At 48.7% G+C, this 18,778-nt stretch overlaps 1 protein-coding gene across 1 annotated transcript in view; it reads right to left on the reverse strand.

Annotated features, from left to right (window-relative positions):
• SLIT3 (slit guidance ligand 3) overlaps nucleotides 1-18,778 on the reverse strand; it is a 780,962-nt gene that overhangs the window by 729,183 nt on the left and 33,001 nt on the right. Inside the window, exon 2 of the mRNA XM_034778698.1 lies at nucleotides 3,698-3,769. Within this exon, the coding sequence (XP_034634589.1) occupies nucleotides 3,698-3,769 (72 nt within the window). The remainder of the gene's footprint in view (nucleotides 1-3,697; nucleotides 3,770-18,778) is intronic.

The raw sequence follows: 18,778 nt of genomic DNA on the forward strand, positions 1-18,778 counted from the left end.
AGGCAATCCATCCCTTTTTCACATCCCTGTCTCTCATTTCCTCCCATGAGAAAAGGCATAGGCGGGGATGAATCAGCTGAAGAGATTGGAGGCAAGTAGAAATGCCTGGAATAGGACTTTATTTACCATTATGTGGAATCCCACTGAAATCCTGTTGGGCCAACCATTTATCACTGAAGTATTGTACTGAAGGGGGGCAGACTCATTGACGGGTAAGTGGAGCCCTCACTCCACATATGATCTGCAGTGCTGTGACACATGGTCCTGGCACTCTGATTAGCTAGGGGATGGGGGAGACAAAAGAAGAGGGCTTCTCCATACATCACAGAGCCGACTGGCTAGAGGGCTGGCAGGGAATCCTGCCTATATTTCCTGCCGCACCCCCTGGCTTGAAGTGGTTTTCTTCATATACAGGGTTTACAGTTTGGTTCAATGGCTCTCATCACTCCCATTATAAAAAATGTTCCAGTGCCATTGGCTGCCACCAGCTCCTTCCCAATTGGAGGATGGGATTGCCATTGGAGAAGGGACTGTGTGGGCAGACAGGGAACAAGTGGCTGTTGCAGGGGCACAGCATGCCAACAATCTGAGCTCAGGACTGTGGGGCAGGCCCATGGAGCAGTTGGTCTCTGTGGTCATTATGAGTTTGCACCACATGTGATCATCAGCCAGAGCCCACAGGAAAGGCACCACCTTGATCGGTGACTGATGGACTGGATGCTAAGGGCATTTGGACTGTGTTTGCTGATCAGTGTGATTGATAGTCACTGAGAAAGGTGTTGAAGTGCATGCTGGGTGAATTCCTGCCTCTCCAAAGTGTCGCTGGGGGGGGGGGGGCGGGGGCAGCAGAGGGTGTCTCCCCTCCAAGTAGTTTGAATCCAACTACGTGCACACACACACACACACACACACACACACACACACACACACAAACGTATGTACGTAACATAGATTATGCCAGATTTTAACTGCATTTAACATGAATAACTCATATGGTACAATTTAGCCGATATTTTGTACAGTACACAAAGCATAGCAGTCAGTAAAAGAAACATTTACCAACAGTCAGACTACCATGTCAATAAATGTTATTTTAATAAGGACCCCCATAGAAATAGTGAGAGCTGGGATATAAGCCAATAAGCTTTATATGGCTCCAAGCAGCAGAAAAGTCTTGCTGTAGTGGTCTCATCCTGCAGGCGAAGTCAAGAAGCAGGGAAGTAAGTCTTCTAATAAATTTGAGATTTTTTTTTATTTAGTTGGAGAATAGTTATTAGAGTTTATGCCATATGTTTTGAAGGAACAGTGGAAGATATTTGTATTTTCATCACAACCATATTAAGCATCTGCCCATTAATTCACAGTGTTAGAAACTTCATGCACTATTTATCTCCTGGGCATCTTGTAGGACTTTAAGGACTAAGATAAATTGTACAATACGTGGTGTAAAAGCAGTGTGTTAGCTACAGAGGGCAAGTGGGTGAAATAGGAAGATTTTCCCACACTTTAACTTACCTATACCTACACTTCTCACAGGTGCTTATTTGGGGAAAGAGAAAGTGGAAAAAACACCTCTAACCCCCTCTTTTGTGCAAAGCTAAGCACAAGTGGTTTCTGTTACTGGTCACTTTATAGGGCTTTAGCTTGAGGGCAATAAACTAGCTTATAGGCTTCTCGTGCGCTAAATAGGACACAATATGGAATTGCTGTTATCCCGTTAGTTTGGGACACAGGAGCTGGATATAGAATTTTTCTATACATAATACATTGTTACCTTTTTGTGTATATGCCACACAGGCATTTCTGTAATATTACAGATTTTCCAAGAAAAAAAAAATCAGCAAGCTAGTTAAAGAAAACCAAATATGAACTCACTAATAAGACTGGTATGGTTATTAATATTGCTCAACTCCAGTTGCAGCTTTGCAGTGCCACAGTGCCACTATGATCTGTGATTCATATAGCGCCCAGTCTAAACCTAACCGAGACGAAGGCTATGTCTACACTGCTGTGCCGCTATAGGGTATGCCATGTAGTCGCATCTCCCACCGACAAAGCACTGTCCACACCAGCGCTTTGTGTCTTTAAAACCTTTGCTGGTCAGGAGGGTATTTTTTTCACACCCCAACCAACCAAAGTTTTAATGACAAAAGAGCAGTGTAAACATAGCATAAAATCAATGGTAATCTTACTATTTAATCAATAGTCATTGGGAAAGGCCCTTACAAGTTGTCTTCAAACTTCACTGAACCACTTTCACTAACTTCTGCATCTCTTTGTGGCTTATATACCTCCCCTCCATTATTTATGTTTTACTAAGACATGGACCACAAATTATTGGCATTTGCATTAATGACTATACATGCAAATACTGGATTCACACCTCCGTTTCGGCAAAGCTCTGATCTGGACAATAACTTCATTATCTGAGCCCAAAAGTTTTATTAATCTGAAGTTTATCCAGATTATCTGGATTTAGCTCTGGAAATCTGGGTGGGAAATCTTGGAAAAAAATAATGTCCCTTAAATTTTAGGTGCTTCCCAGCTGTCCTGAAAAGTTTTGAAATATTTGGGGGTGGGGGCGGGGAGGAGCGGGGAACATGGCAGGAAGGACTTCAGGTTCAGGATTTCATCATTTCTCTTTGGTCCCAGCCAGAAGCAAGAGCCATAGATCTAACAAACTGACAATTTACTATACATTTTCAAAGTCCAAAGTTAAATGGCAGGGGCACTTTTCCCACTCTCATCCAATTATACTTCAGTGATGTGTGATTCCTCTACTAAAGTTCTCTCCAGTTATGCGCACTTCCATCTCATATATATATCCCAGTAATCCAACTACGTCAGCAGCAGTGACATGCTGGTTCTGAAAACTCAAATCACCAACATTTGTACTTTTAGACCTTGCTGCCCAATTTATTTCTTCTCTAGAAATAAATATTTGTGAATAATTACACTATATCTCCTTTTTGGCAATCTTAAAATGAAAGCAAATTAAGTTAATGGTGATAATTTAAAAGTTTCACATCAGGCAAAACAGAACACTGGCCTTCTGTAACAGTTCAGTCTTAATATGGAACTATGGAAAATAATTTCTACCCCTTCGACTGATCATTTCTTTTCAGGAGTATGATTGGACCCACAGCTGCTACAAGGGACAGCAGTGACTATTGTTTTTAATCATTTACATTCAGCCAGGAGGTATGGACTGTTTCCTTTAGGTGTGACCCTTACAACTGTCAACTATTCCTTAGTCAACTCAAAGTTACGTGGCAGCTGCCCTGTGTTCTGTATGGGAATACACCCTAAACCATCCCAACATGGAAAGAGCCATTTAACAGTGGTTTAATAGTGATACATTGGTTTAACTGAAGTACAATTCATTCTACAGTGCAAAAATAAAAAAGTTTTAATCACAATGTTGATTAAAAGCCAAGCAGAAAAACACCAATGAAATAACACTGATTTTAAATTATTTGGAGTTTCTCTCTTGTACTAAGGCACGGCAGAAAACTATAATCAATGCTTTAGTTATGGAAACTGTACAGGGTTTCTGATATGGATGTTATTTCACGACTAGAAAATGTAAACAATTCTACAGTACATAAAACATCAGCAGCACACATCTTTCCAGCTTATTTTTGGAGGCTAATGGTCCAATGCAGCATTTTGAAGGCCAAGCTAGTTTTATACTCACAAGACACGGAGATTCTTCAGCCCAGCAAAGTCCATCTTGGTGATTCTTGAGATATTATTTCTGTCTAAGTCCCTGCAAAGAAAAGAAAAAAAAAGAAATTCATGTTCAGGCACTTTAGTAGCTGCACAAAACTCTGTTTGAAGAGAATGCAACTTGTTCACCTGGGCATTTGTTTGTCACAGGGGTTCTCAAACTGGGGGCCGAGACCCCTCAGGGGGTCACGAGGTTATTACATGGGAGGTTGCAAGCTGTCAGCTTCCACCCTAAACCCTACTTCGCCTCCAGCATTTATAATGGTGTTAAATATATTAAAAAGTGTTTTTAATTTATAAGGGGTGGGGTCGCATTCAGAGGCTTGCTAGGTGAAAGGGATCACCAGCACAAAAGTTTGAGAATCACTGGTTTATCAGCACTTAGAACTGTACAAACTAGTTTTCCTATTAAAATCTAAAATGAGTATATATATGAGTGAGTATATAAAATGAGTAAAGATTTACTAATACTGATGAATTTTGCTTCCCCCTCCAGTGATGCTACTTTTAACTAAGTTTTTTTGGGGAGATGGGGGGTGAGAGGGGAAGAGAAAAGAGTGGGATTTTCAATGCACCTTAACCACATTGCACTTCAATAGGAGGTGGGTGTTTAACTCCCTTAGGCTGGGATTTTCTAAAGAGCTGGAGTAGTTTTTACAACAACGAGTCACTGCACTGTACCTGATCCCACTCCAGGGATTCACTCAGTGGTTGCGTGCACTAGCCTCTCTTGGTAGTGTGCTCTGTTTGCCACAAAGTCAAGAAGCCACACTGTAGCTACTCTAAACACTGATCTGACTCTAGATTTAGCAGAGTCCCATGCAGCACTTGCAGTTACTGAAAGGAGTAGAATTTAACAGGGCTAGCAGAATGGAAAGGTACAAAGGCTCACACCACTATCATCTAATTGCAGCCTCATTTCTCCCAAAGCCCTTGTGGGCAGTCCTGTAAAGCAAAAGCCTTAGTGTGCTCCTTGGGGCTCCTCAGACATTCTCTCCAGCTCATCTCTCCCTGAGATAAAAGCAGCACTGGCTTTCAAATCATACTAGCTACAGCTTCCCGTACAGTGTTCTTCGCGGCCCCATCTGCCCTGTACTTTCATCCAGACAGATAGCTGCCTCACACCTCTGCTTGCAAGCCACAGTAACTCCTCACTTAACGTTGTAGTTCTGTTCCTGAAAAATGAAACTTTAAATGAAATGATGTTAAACTAATCCAATTTTCCCATAACATTTAATGTAAATGCGGGGGGTTAGGTTCCAAGGACATTTTGGGGGGGGCAGACAAAAGCATTATATACTGTACAGTACTGTACTGTGGTTGGGGAGTGCCCCTGGCTTATCCCACACCGGCACAGCCCGCTGCAGGCAAGGACGCTAGGAAGCACCTTGTACAGCAGCAACGGCAGCTTCCCCCCAGAAGAACAGGTGCCGACTTTGCCAGGGGATGCTCCAGGCCCGCCTCTTCCAGTCCCCGCTCCACTCCACTAAATTTGTTAGTCTCTAATGTGCCACAAGTACTCCTCGTTCTTTTTGCTGATACAGACTAACACGGTTACCACTCTGAAAAGAATATCTTAATGTACTTGATGAACAGCGTACACAATTCTCCATTGCTGTTGAGTTTTTATGAGAAATTAAGATAGGGATGGAGAACAGTGTCTAGATATGGTTGGTTAAATACATAAATGTTAAGGGTCATTCTTTAACCTAGTGTGCAAGTTTCCCACAATCCTAGCATATCAGGCTCTCTTAAGAAAACAGGGCAACCAGATCCTTGCACTGACGGGAGTCAATTTGTGGCAGAGAAACTCCAACTTTGGGGATCAGAATTCTCCCTAGTTTCTGCTAAGAATGTTTGCATTTTTTCATCTCCAAAGTCAAAGTATCTTCTTCTCTGTATTAATACGAGAAGAGACAAGGTGGCTGAGGTAATATCTTTTATTGCAGTGGTTCTCAACCAGGGGTCTGGAGACCCCTGGGCAGCCGCGAGCAGGTTTCATGGGATCCACCAAGCAGGACCAGTGTTAGACTTCCTGGGGCCCAGGGCAGAAAGCCGAACTCCCACCGCATGGGGCTGAAGCCTGGGCCCCTGAGCCCTGCCACCTGGGGGTGAAGCAGAAGCCTGAGCAACTTAGCTTCATGGTGCCCCCTGTGGCATGGGGCCCTGGGCATTGCATTAACACCAACCTGGCCTCTTATATGTAGAAAACCAGTTATTGTGGCCCAGGTGGGCCATGAAGTTTTTATAGCATGTTTGGGGGGCCTCAGAAAGAACAAGGTGAGACCCCCTGTTTTATTGGACTAACTTCTAGTACGGGGTGGGCAAACTTTTTGGCCCGAGGGCCACATCTGGGTATGGAACTTGTATGGTGGGCCATGAATGCTCATGAAATTGGGGTTGGGATATGGGAGGGGGTGCGGACTCTGGGGTGGGGCCAGAAATGAGGAGTTCAGGGTGCGGGAGGGGGCACTGGGCTGGGACAGGGGGTTGAGGTGCGGGATGGGGGGAGGTGAGGGCTCTGGCTGGGCAGCAGGGGATTGGGGCATGGAAGGGGGTCGGGGTGCAGGCTCCGGGTGGCGCTTACCTCAAGCAGCTCCCGGAAGCAGCGGCATGTCACCCCTCCGGCTCCTCCCAGCCAATGGGAGCTGAGAGGGTGGTGCTTGGGGCGGGGGCAGTGCGCGGAGCCCCCTGGCTGCCCCTACACATAGGAGCTGGAGGGGGGACATGCCGCTGCTTCCGGGAGCTGTGTGAAGCCACGGCATGAGCAGAGTGGGGCAAGCCCCCGACCCTGATCCCTGGCTGGAGAGGGGAGCTGGAGAGCCGGATTAAAACATCTGAAGGGCCAGATACGGCCCCTGGGCCATCATTTGCCCACCCCTGTTCTAGTATAAGAATACTCTAACATAAGGGCTTAGCAAGTAAACCTCTTAGTAAATTTCTTAGTAAATTTACTAAAGTAAAATTCTTAGTAAACCTCAGGATAATCCTGAAATTTTGAACTGACAATAGGGCACCTCCATCATTTATCCTTTAGAAGGTTCAGTGGGAGAGGAAGAAGACTAATTTAAAACCATATTTTAACCCAATAAAAACTGCTTTCTGTGGAAAAGGTGAAATCCTATTTGAAAACTGAGTTAGATTTTAAGTTAGAGCTCAACATATAGCCATTTAGTGACTGAGATCATGACCATAAACAGGAGAAACCTCTTGCAAAATCCCTGGTTAAAAAAAAAAATTTCATAGTGGAAAAAAGTGATGCTAAGTTCTGGGTTAAGCTTTTTTTTTTTTCTTAAATCAATTTAAATGTTCACAGTTGTCCAAAATTATGCAGAGATTAGACAATGGAGAGGGGGGTCAGAATTATTTATGACAGTAGACACTGATGCTTTATAACAATTAACACAAATTGTCCACATCACATGACAAAACATTAAAAATAAATATCCTTAAGTCAAACTCTGATTCTCAAGCAACATTTTTCATACTTTGCGTATCTGTAACTTCAGTTAATTAATTTCTATGGACATATTTTTGTCAGTTTGTGTGTGTGTGTGTGTGTGTGTGTGTGTGTGTGTGTGTGTGTGGAGAAATCAATGTTAACCAACTTTTATCAATAAAAATCTAATCCATCCACTCCTTAGCAAAAGCAAATAATATTTTAGCAGGATTTGTAATTGTTTAAGCATTACACCAGAAAGACCACACATTTCTAACATGAAACCACATTCCTTGACAATCTGTGTAATGAATACTTTGTAGTGCCCAAATTATATTGATTCCAATGTCAAGTGTCAAAATGGTCTACTACCAAACTAAAGGAATAACCCACCTTTTAAGTAGAAATTTTGCATCATAAGCATACACAATACTCTTCAATGGAAGAATTGTACCAAATAGATTCCTGTACTAAAGCCGTTACAGTTTAACAGCAAAGCTAGGTGGTGGAATGTGACATTATTGACATGAACTGTGATCGTATAGATCACTGTCGCAACCAAGATCCTATAGTTGCACCAAATCTTGTACAAAGGAGGTCTAGTAAGGTGTCTATAGAAAGATTGTAATTTGCTGGTTATGATTATGCTGTCTGTATGTGTGTATAATTTTTGTATTTGAAGTTATGAATATTGGCTATGTATTTGTATCTCAATGTGTTTGATTCTAAGTAGCCTCAGTGAAGCATTTGGTCAGCTTCTTGAGAATGGGCACTTACTGAGAATAGTTCTATCAAGAAACACTTAACTGACAATGGACTTGGGAGATGCCAATCCACATCTGAGCTTTCCTGGGAACATTCAAACTAACATGTAAGCAGTGGCATCGGCCTGCAAAAAGCTAAATCATTCATGGACATGTGACTTGACCAGGTGGCTACAAACTCCATCTTGTTGCTGTGATTTTGCACAAAAGAACAAAGGGGTTTCCACCCACAAGAGAGAGAATATAAAAGGCCCTGGAAGCCTCTCCATTTTGTCTTCAGCTGGTTCAAGAGATGGCCTCTCCACCAGAAACTGGGACAAAGGACTGTAACTACGGGAGCGTGAGTGATTGCTGGACCCAGGCCATAAATCACAATGTTGGTCTGAAAAGGATTGGGCCCAGTCTAGGAAGGAGTCTAGTCTGTGAAAGAAGCTTATGGGGACATCTCTGAGGATGAGATTTACCCCTATTCAGTTTCCTAATGTATTAGGCTTAGACTTGCCTGTTTTGTTTTATTTTGCTTGGTAACTTACTTTGTTCTGTATGTTATTACTTGGAACGACTTAAATCCTACTTTTTTACATTTAATAAAATCACTTTTGCTTATTATTGAACCCAGAGTTAGTAACTAATACCTGAGGGAGCAAACAGCTGTGCATATCTCTCTATCAGTATTATAGAGGGAGGACAATTTATGAGTTTACCCTGTATAAGCTTTATACAGAGTAAAACTGATTCATTTGGGGTTTGGATCCCATTGGGAGCTGGGTGTTTGGGTGCTAGACACACTTGCTAAGCCCTTTTCAGTTAAGTCTGCAGCTTTGGGGGCGTGGGTCAGACCCCAAGCCTATGTTGCAGCAGATTAGCGTATCTGGCTCAACAAGACAGGGTTCTGGACGCCCAAACTGGCAGAGAAAACAGGCTCAGAGGTAGTCTCAGCACATCAGGTTACAGTCCCAAGGGGGTCTCTGTGACCGAACCCATCACAGTGTAAAGGCATAGAATCATAGGACTGGAAGAGACCTCGAGAGGTCATCTACTCCAGCCAGACCCCTGCACTCATGGCAGGAGTAAGTATTATCTAGACCATCTCTGTCTAACCTGTTTAACCTCTTAAAAATATCCAATGATGGAGATTCCACAACCTCCCTAGCAAATTATACCCACCCTGACAGTTAGGAAGTTTTTCCTAATGTCCAACTTAAACCTCCCTTGCTGCAATTTAAGCCCATTGCTTCTTGCCCTATCCTCAGAGGTTAAGAAGAACAATTTTTCTCCCTCCTCCATGTAACAATCTTGTAGCAGCATCTCATCAGTTCCATGACTACAGCTGGATCAATAAAGGGTTATGATTCTGTGAGCTGTTTGCAGGAGGAAAAATGGGGTAAAGAAATCTCTGTGCTTCAAATTTGTCTCAACGAGCAATGTCTCTGATATGATCCAAGGCTTTGGAGCAGAGCCCGGAGCTGGAGCACAGAGCAGCTCCGGAGCAGTGGAGCTGCAGGTTTTTGCTTGGAGCTGGCAGGGCAGGCTCCAGGCACGAGACGAGAAAACACGTGCCTGGGGCGGCACATTGTAAGGGGGGGCATTCTGGCCAATCTTGGGATGGCCAGCCCAGCCCTGAAGGAGGCATGTACCCCTACCCGCGGGGCAGGAAGTAGTGATACCCGCTGCTCATCGTGCCCCCGGGCTACCCGGGACGCGCCACTCCCCACCGCCTGCACTGGCTTCCGCCTCCCGTGCCTTGAGCCCGGCCTGGCCGAGCCACCTTTAAAGGAGCGTCTGAGCCAGCACCTCCTGCAGCCCCTGGGCACTGGAAGGAGGGAGGGTTCTGCGGCAGCCCGGCAGGCAGCGGAGGCAGGGAGGGAGGGAGGGTTCTGCGGCGGCCCAGTGGGCAGCGGTGGCAGGGACGGTTCTGCAGCGGCCCGGCAGGCAGTGGAGGGGAAGGCTCCACTGATCCTGGTGCCGTTTGCACTGTGCCGAGCCCCGCTGCAATGCCGGCCCCACGCGGAGGTCACAGACCCCAGCCAGCGTTGCCTGTGTCGGCCCCCCCAGAGCCTGCCCGGCCGGGGGAGGCACCCCAAGGCCGGAGGGGGGAGACCCTCTCACCCAGCTGCAAGCAGGCTGCAGCGTCTGGCTGCCCACGGGCGGAGGGAGCGGGCAAATGCCGTCCTTCACCCCCCTGCAAGCCGCCCTGACCGCCCTCCACGTGCTCCCTGCAGCTGCCGGTTTTGGGGTTTTTCTTTTGCTTTGGCAGTCCGGCCACCTTTTTTTTTTTTTTTTGCCTGGGGCGGCAAAAAACCTAGAGCTGGCCCTGGGAGCTGGAGCGGAGCCGGAGCATAGCTCCAAAGCCCTGGATATGGAGGTTATTGACCACCAGCTTCCATCTTTCCCACTTGTGACAGAGCTGTAAAACTTCCACTCTCCTTTAGACACCAATCCACCTGGAGATGTTTCCAACATAACTGGGTTTCTTTATCCTCTTCCTGTCTGGCCTGTGATCTTGCCTGCCAGTATGAGTGCTGGATTCGAGTGACTCTGCAATCAGAGCTATCTGTTCACAGAAAGACGGTATTCTTTTACCTAGGGTCTCAAGTAGTTATACTCATTTGAAAATTCAACCTTCTGATCACCTAATGCAAAATCAAACTGAGTACCCTGGCCTGAGCTAATTATGGGATAAGGTCAATTCCAGAACAAAAAGTACCTGCTGGTCCTCTATTCCTCAACATAAGCCCTAGTTGTCTCTCCCATATGCAAGAATAAGTTGTCAGTCTGTTGAATGAGCCTTCCCTTCCCAAGCAAATCCCCTTGGATGGCTGCAATTCCCAAGTCTGTAAACCCAACTTCCTCTAAGCATACACTTGTGTCCCCTTAGTGAGCTGCATCACAAGGTAATCACTGGTGGGCCAGGATGACCTGGCCCTGATAGAACGGGTGAGAAGTGTTAAACCAGAGATAAAACGGTTACTTTGTTCTTCGTTATGTGTTGCTCATATCCATTCCAATTAGGTGAGGCGCGCTGCGTGCACGATCGTCGGAGAAATTTTTTACCCTAGCAATACCCGGTGGGTCGGCTGTGGAGCCCCCTGGAGTGGCGCCTTTATGGCACTGGATATATACCCCAGCCGACCCAGCGCCCCCTCAGTTCCTTCTTGCCAGCTACTCCGACAGTGGGGAAAGGGAGCGGGTTTGGAATGGATATGAGCATAGTGAGCGACAAAGGTGTGGACCGATGACCAAACTGCAGCTCTACAAATGTCCTGAGCCAGGAAGGCAGTCGAGGAGGCTTGGGCCCTCATGGAATGGGCGGTGACGCGTGGCACTGGGACACCAGCCAGGTCGTAGCAAGCACGAATGCAGGACGTGGTCCAAGAGGAGAGATGTTGGAGGAGACCGGTAGGCCTTTCAGCCGGTCGGCTACTGCAATGAAGAGTTGCGTCGTCTTTCGAAATGGTTTTGTACGCTCAATATAGAAAGCAAGGACCCTGCGCACGTCCAAGGAGTGCATACGCTGGTCTTGTCGCGTGGCATGTGGCTTAGGATGGAAGACCGGGAGGAATATATCCTGGTTCACATGAAAAACTGATACAACCTTGGGAAGGAAGGCAGGGTGGGGGCGAAGCTGCACCTTGTCTTTATGGAAGACTGTGTACGGAGGTTCAGATGTGAAGGCCTTGAGTTCAGAAATACGCCTTGCTGAAGTGATGGCTACAAGGAAGGCTGTCTTCCAAGATAGGTAAAGGAGCGATCAGGTAGCCAATGGCTCGAATGGGGGTCCTGTGAGCTTGGAGAGAACCAGGGTAAGATCCCATGCCGGAACGGGTTGGCGTTGCTGTGGGTAAAGGCAGTCTAAGCCCTTGAGGAATCTGACAACCATCGGGTTAGAGAAGACCGAGGAAGCGTGTTCTCCTGGGTGGAACGCCGATATAGCAGCCAGGTGAACCCTGACTGAAGATATTGCCAGGCCCTGCTGCCTCAAGGACAGGAGATACTCGAGTATAAGAGGAATAGACGCCTGCAAGAGGGGCGTGGCCCGCTGGTCGCACCAACAGAAGAACCGCTTCCACTTGGCTAAGTAAGTGGTCCGTGTAGAGGGCTTTCTACTTCCCATTAGAATCTGTTGCACGGGATGTGAGGATTGTAGCTCTGTCCGATTCAGCCATGGAGCATCCACGCTGTAAGGTGGAGCGATTGCAGGTCGGGGTGATACAGTCGGCCGTGGTCCTGGGAGATCAAGTCTGGGCACAAGGGAAGCGTGATCGGAGTTTGAACCGATAGCTCCAGAAGGGTGGTGTACCAGTGCTGTCTTGGCCAAGCTGGAGCGACTAGAATCACACGTCTGGTCTCTGCGTAGTTTGAGCAGTACCCTGTGGACCAGTGGGAATGGAGGGAAAGCGTAGAACAGCTGGTCTTTCCACGTTAGAAGGAAAGCGTCCGACAGGGAGCCCGGAGATCGCCCTTGAAGGGAGCAGAACACATGGCACTTCCTGTTGGCTTGTGATGCGAACAGGTCTACCTGGGAAAATCCCCACCTCTGGAAGATGGAATAGATGATTTCCGGGCGAATTGACCACTCGTGCGTCTGGAAGGATCTGCTGAGACGGTTTGCCAGAGTGTTCTGGACTCCAGGGAGGAACGATGCCATGAGATGTATCGAGTGGGCAATGCAGAACTCCCACAGGCGAATGGCCTCTTGGTGTAGGGGAGACGACCGGGCTTTTCCTTGCTTGTTGATGTAGAACATGGCCGTGGTGTTGTCTGCGAGGACTAACACGCAGCGGCCATGCAGGAGACCGAGAAATGCCTGACAAGCTAGGTGCACCGCCATCAGCTCCTGAACATTGATGTGCAGAGCTAGTTGGGATGCGGTCCACAGGCCTTGGGTATGGTGCTCCCCGAGGTGAGCGCCCCAACCTAGAGATGAGGCATCTGTGACCAGGTGCAGGGAGGGTTGTGGGGCATGAAATGGCACTCCCGCACAAACCGCCTTGTGATCCAGCCACCAGGTGAGAGAGGTCAAGACCGAGTTCGGAATCGTGACCACCATGTTCAGGCTGTCCCGAGAAGGGCGGTACACCGAGGACACCCAAGCCTGAAGTTGACGAAGCCAAAGTCTGGCATGCCTGGTTACGTAAGTACAAGAGGCCATGTGACCCAACAGACCGAGGCATGTCCTTACAGTGGTAATAGGGAAGGCCTGGAGTCCGTGGATGATGTTCGCGATGGTGCGAAACCGAGTGCCTGGCAGAAGAGCTTGGGCGAGCGTGGAGTCTAAGACTGCCCCGATAAACTCTATTCTCTGGGTCGGCTCCAGAGTGGACTTCTCTTTGTTGAGTAGAATGCCTAAGTCGTGGAATGTTTGTAGTATTATCTGTACGTGCGCCTGAACCTGGTCTCTGGTGCGGCCGCAGACCAGCCAGTCGTCTAGATACGGGAACACCTGTATCCTTTGTCGCCGAAGGTATGCTGCCACGACGGCCATACATTTGGTGAACACTCTTGGAGCCGCTGACAGTCCGAAGGGAAGGACGGCAAATTGGTAGTGTACCTTGTTTACTACAAAATGAAGGAAGCGCCTGTGAGGGGGGGTAGATCGCTATATGAAAATATGCGTCCTTCATGTCGAAGGCGGCGTACCAGTCCCCAGGATCCAGGGAAGGGATGATGGTCCCCAAGGAGACCATGCGGAACTTCAACTTTACTATGAATTTGTTGAGTCCGCGTAAGTCTAAAATGGGTCGCAGACCCCGTTTTGCTTTGAGGATCAGGAAGTAGCGGGAGTAAAACCCCTTACCCCTTAACTCTGGGGGAACCTCCTCTATGGCCCCCATAGAGAGGAGCCCAAAAACCTCCTGTATAAGGAGATGCTCATGAGAAGGGTCCCTGAAGAGGGACGGGGAGGGAAGGTGGGAGGGGGGAAACGAAGAAAACTGGAGGGCATATCTCCTCTCCACCGTGCAAAGGACCCAACAGTCCGAAGTTATAAGGGACCAAGCACGGTGGAAATGGGAGAGGCGATCCCGAAATAAATGAATAAATAAATAAATAAATGCGTCCTCGGGCGCAGCTTCGAAAGTTTTGCCTAGGTCCTGAAGGTGGCCTAGGGGAGCCCTGGTTCTGACCGGGTTGGGGTCCGGTCGGCCTCCATCTACCACCTCGTCCCCGCCTTCTGGGGAAGTTCTGTCTTGGACGAGGAGGAGGAGGGTAGAACCTTTGTGGCTGTGGCCTAAAGGTCCTGAGGTCCTGGGACATGCATCCCCAGGGAGCTCATGATGGTTCTTGAGTCTTTGAGGCTTGGTAACCTAGAGTCCGTCTTGTCCGAGAACAAGAGGAGGACGGGAGATGGTGGCCTCAGGAACCCTGGGCTCAGAGTGAGCCGAGAGAGAGGCCACTAGTGGAGCCCCTTGAGCCTGGTGATATGCCCAAGGGGTCCAGAAAGACCAATGCGTAGGGTCTTGTCGAAGGTTGTCTGCCCCCTCCTGCCAATGACCCAAGTCGTCTGCGGCTTGATCCTGAGCAGGGTACGTTGAACAGGGACCCCTTCAGAAGAGTGAGACGCCGATCTCGAGGGCCAGGGCGGTGCCAAGCGTGGGTGCAGGGAAAAGTCCTGGTACGGTGCTGAGCAGTGCCGATCAATCGGCGAGCGGTCTCTGCATGGTGCCGGTGAACGGTACCGGGATTGAGAACGGTGCCGATATGCATGTCGGTACCGGGATCCAGATCTGGATCTGGACGACGAAGACCGTCTGTAACCTCGGTGCCGGGAGCGGCCCTGGGAATGGAAGCGGCACTCATACCGGTGCCGAGAGCTGCGCCTTGACTCCGACCGGTACTGATGCTCGGGTCGGTGCCGAGAAGAAGACCGGTGCCGGGAGGTAGATCTGTGCCACGAGTACAACCGGCACCTAGATGGAGATCGGTGCCGGGACTGCGAGTGGCGTCGAGACCTGCTCCGAGACTGGGAGTGGTGCCGCGAGTCCACGCCCGGAGATGGCGGCCGTATCAAGGTAGGCTTGCCCCTGGACTGTACCGTACGAAGGGCATGCGGTGCCGTGGGTTGAGAAGGTGCCGGCTCCATGAGGGTGATGAGGTCTCTCACCGTGGCAAATGTCTCCAGTGTAGAAGGGAGACAGGGCTCCACCACCTGACGAGGCGGTGAGCCAGTCCGCACCGGACTCAACGGCTCTACGCCCAGCGCCGGAGTCAACGGTGCTGATGATACTTGCACCCTCTGGCATTCGGAAGTCGGGCGCGGCTCTACCACCGGTGCGGGGGGAGCTGGTGCCTGTTGGACGGCAGCGTCCTGAGTTTTACAGGGCCTTTTATGTCCCGGAGACAGGGACCGGCGCCGAGGGGCTTGCGGCAGACACAGTGCTGAGGGAGGACGGTGCTGTGGCGCCTTTTCCGTGTCTGCCTGCGGTGCAGTACCAGAAGGAGCCGTTGGGGCACTACGCACCGAGGCGCTCGGTGCCGGAACCTGGCGCGCTGAAGGAGGATCCGGGCTAAGTGCCGCTTCCATGAGGAGCTGCTTAAGCCTGAAGTCCCGCTCCTTTTTCATCCTTAGCCTGAAAGCCTTGCAAATCTTGCACTTGTCTGTTTGGTGAGACTCCCCTAAGCACTTCAGACAAGAGTCATGGGGGTCTCCCGTTGGCATAGGCCTAGCACATGTCGCGCACGGCTTAAAGCCGGGAGCCTTGGGCATGAGCCCGGCTGTGCACCGGGAGGGAAAAGGGGGGAATAAAGGACCCCTTAGCCCCTGCTAACTATGAAAAACTATTTATAACTATTAACAACAACTACTAATCTAAAAAACACAATTAACAACTATCTACAAGAAGCAAAGGGTAAAGCTAGGGAGAGTGGAAAACAGCTATGCCGCGCTCCACAGTTCCAACGACCGTCACGGGCGGTAAGAAGGAACTGAGGGGGCGCTGGGTCGGCTGGGGTATATATCCAGCACCATGAAAGCGCCACTCCAGGGGGCTCCACAGCCGAACCACCAGGTCTTGCTAGGGTAAAAAATTTCTCCAACGATTGTGCACGCGGCGCACACACACCTAATTGGAATCGATATGAGCAAGCACTCGAAGAAGAAGCAGCATTTCCGAAAACAGACATCAGTATTTATTTCACCTGCATATATTTTGTTGCCTTCACTGCTATTACCTCATAAATTTCTCTTTGGTCAGTGTGCGCCAAGTCTTTTTCCTTTTCTGGCAAGTCCAAAGTCACTATACAAGACAAACCCCAGCTTGCATGACTAAACTCGTACCCTTTTCCAGGTACTGCTTCTTCTCCAACTTGGTCCTATCTAGGGTTGCCAGGCATCCGGTTTTCGACCAGAACGCCCAGTCAAAAAGGGACCCTGGCGGCTCCGGTTGGCACCATCGACCAGGCCACTAAAAGTCCGGTTGCACCGGGGGCCAAGGCAGGCTCCCTACCTGCTGGCTCCGTGTGGCTCCTGGAAGCATACGGAGCTTCCCTAGCCACCCATGTGCTTAGGGGCTGCAGGGACCTGGCAGCTGCTTTCCGGGAGCTCCGGTAAGCGCTGCTGGGACCCTGCAGCCCCTCTTGCACCTAAACACCCTCCCGGAGCCTGCAACCCCAGCTGGAGCCCTCATCCCCTTCCTGTACCCCAACCTCCTGCCCTAACCCTGAGCTCCCTCCCAGAGAAAGTGAGTCAGGGTGGGAGAGAGCGAACGACAGAGGGATGCAGGAAATGGAGCAAGCAGGGGGCACGGCCTCAGAGAAGGGACCAGGCTGGGGCGGGGCAGAGGTGTTCAGTTTTGTGCAATTAGAAAGTTGGCAACCCTGGTCCTGTCATCAGTGCCCTCTTCTCTGGAGCCATTTTTCCTGGCACTCCTTTAACAGCACACTTCTCCTCATCCCCGAGTTAGAAGAGTCTGTATTGTATAGCGGCCCAGACCCCACTCAGAAGACTTTGTTAAGGACTAATAGCCAAGGCTCCAGTCCCCCACTAGAACAGTGAGTACCAACAGCTGGACCACTGTCTTCCTAGGACAGGCACAAAGTGTGGGATTCAAACAGGGACCCAGGTCGACCAATGCAGGGCCTAACTTTTAGCAGCCCTGCCACCAAGTGGAATTTACAGCACTGAGTTAGGCACCCAGTGTATGGGGAGAGACAGATGCCTAAAAAGGGGAAGCTGCCTAAGATAGCCAGAAGGAAGTGCTGAGGAAAGGGGTGTGGCAAAAACCCCTCTCCTCAAAAGGGGATTTGGACCCTAACTCAGGACCAGAGGGAGGTGGCTCCCTTCAGTTGGGATTCACTGCCATGAACTCTCTTTTGGAGTTTGGCACTTAAGTCAGCTCAGCCCTTTTTCCAAGACAAACTGAGAAGGAGCAGGAGAGGTGGTGCCCCTCCCACATTAAGCTCAATATCCCAGTGGCCAGAGCTTCCACTCTGGATGTTTGAGACTCAGGTTCAAATCCTGCTTTTGCCTGATGTGAAGCAGGGAATTGAACGCTGGTCTCCGACCTCCCAGATGAAAGCCCTAACCACTGGGCTATTGGGTATAAAGGGGGGGCACCACAATTACTTCCTCCAGCTGTGGTGTGTGGAGCCTGATCCAGGAGACATGCTCTACGGCCGCTTGTGAGCATGTCTACTGGATCAGACCCTGCAGGAGAGAAGCACAGAGAAATTCCTATGTTGTGAATCCCACTGGGGCTTACACATGAATTAGGCACCAAGCTGCTCAGTGATACCAGTGCTGAGCCAGCTGTGCACATGCCGACAGCAATTTAGATGTCATGGGGACTTTTCCAGTGCAAACTTAGGCACCTAGGGAGTTTAGGTGGTGAGAGGTTAGTCAAACCTAACCAAATCCCAACCAAACTTTCTACAGTTGCTTCCAATCCAGCTTTTCCAAGGATTTGCGTTTTTTCTTCCTTCTTCTCAAGTGACTGTTTACTCTGTCACAATCTGACCTCTGCCTCCTCTCTTTGTACTGTTTCCTGCCTATCAGCTGCCAGAGCAGAACTCTTCCTCCAGGCTTGGCTCTTTTCGCTGGGAGGAACAGTCAGAAACCCCACTGCCCACATGGGACCATTTAGTGCTTAATGCCTTAGTACCCAGAGTCAGTCTTCTACACGTTACTGCAAAAGTGGAAGACCTTTGCAGCCAATGTTCTCTTTATGCAATGTAACTTTGGGATTCTTAAGCTGTGTTACTGTATGTTGGTGATTTATCAATTCACGCACTTGAGTTTAATCATTTGCCACGCAACAGTGCGTTCTTGTCCTGCTAGATAAATTCCCCTCTGTAATTCACTGACTTTCATGGACATTGGAGCCGATTGAGTAGTCACACTACTTTTCTTTTAACTGACAAATGATTGTTTTCTTAAACAATTTGTTCATTGTTCAGCCAGGTCTACTGGAGACAAAATTACAGATGTGCAAGCTTTTTGTAAGCAATTGTGCCCAGAAGAAACTCTCCTGGTTTCAGCTTGTTATTACTTTGTAATGGGTTCATCAACAGGATTGCAGGGGTTCATGAGCCACTCAGTTAATTTAGATCAACCTACAATTTCAGATGGCAATTGTTTATTGCTTGCTTTCAATCGCAGCTCTTGAAACTTTGTGCTAACACAGACATTCAGGAGTGATGAACCACTGTCAAAGCCAAATCTAATTAGTTTTTCACTGTGATCCATGGTATGCAACACTATTGCTTTGTAGTGATTTGTTACTTGCATTTGTGGGAAAATAGCATTTTAGGTTTCCTTTATAAAAAGCATTGTTTTAATCCATAGTCAATGACTAACATAAACTAAAAAGGAGACAGGATGCACCCCTGCCTTACACCTGTCTTGATGCTG

Source organism: Trachemys scripta, chromosome 8 (assembly GCF_013100865.1).
Source record: "Trachemys scripta elegans isolate TJP31775 chromosome 8, CAS_Tse_1.0, whole genome shotgun sequence".
Lineage (NCBI taxonomy): Eukaryota > Metazoa > Chordata > Testudines > Emydidae > Trachemys > Trachemys scripta.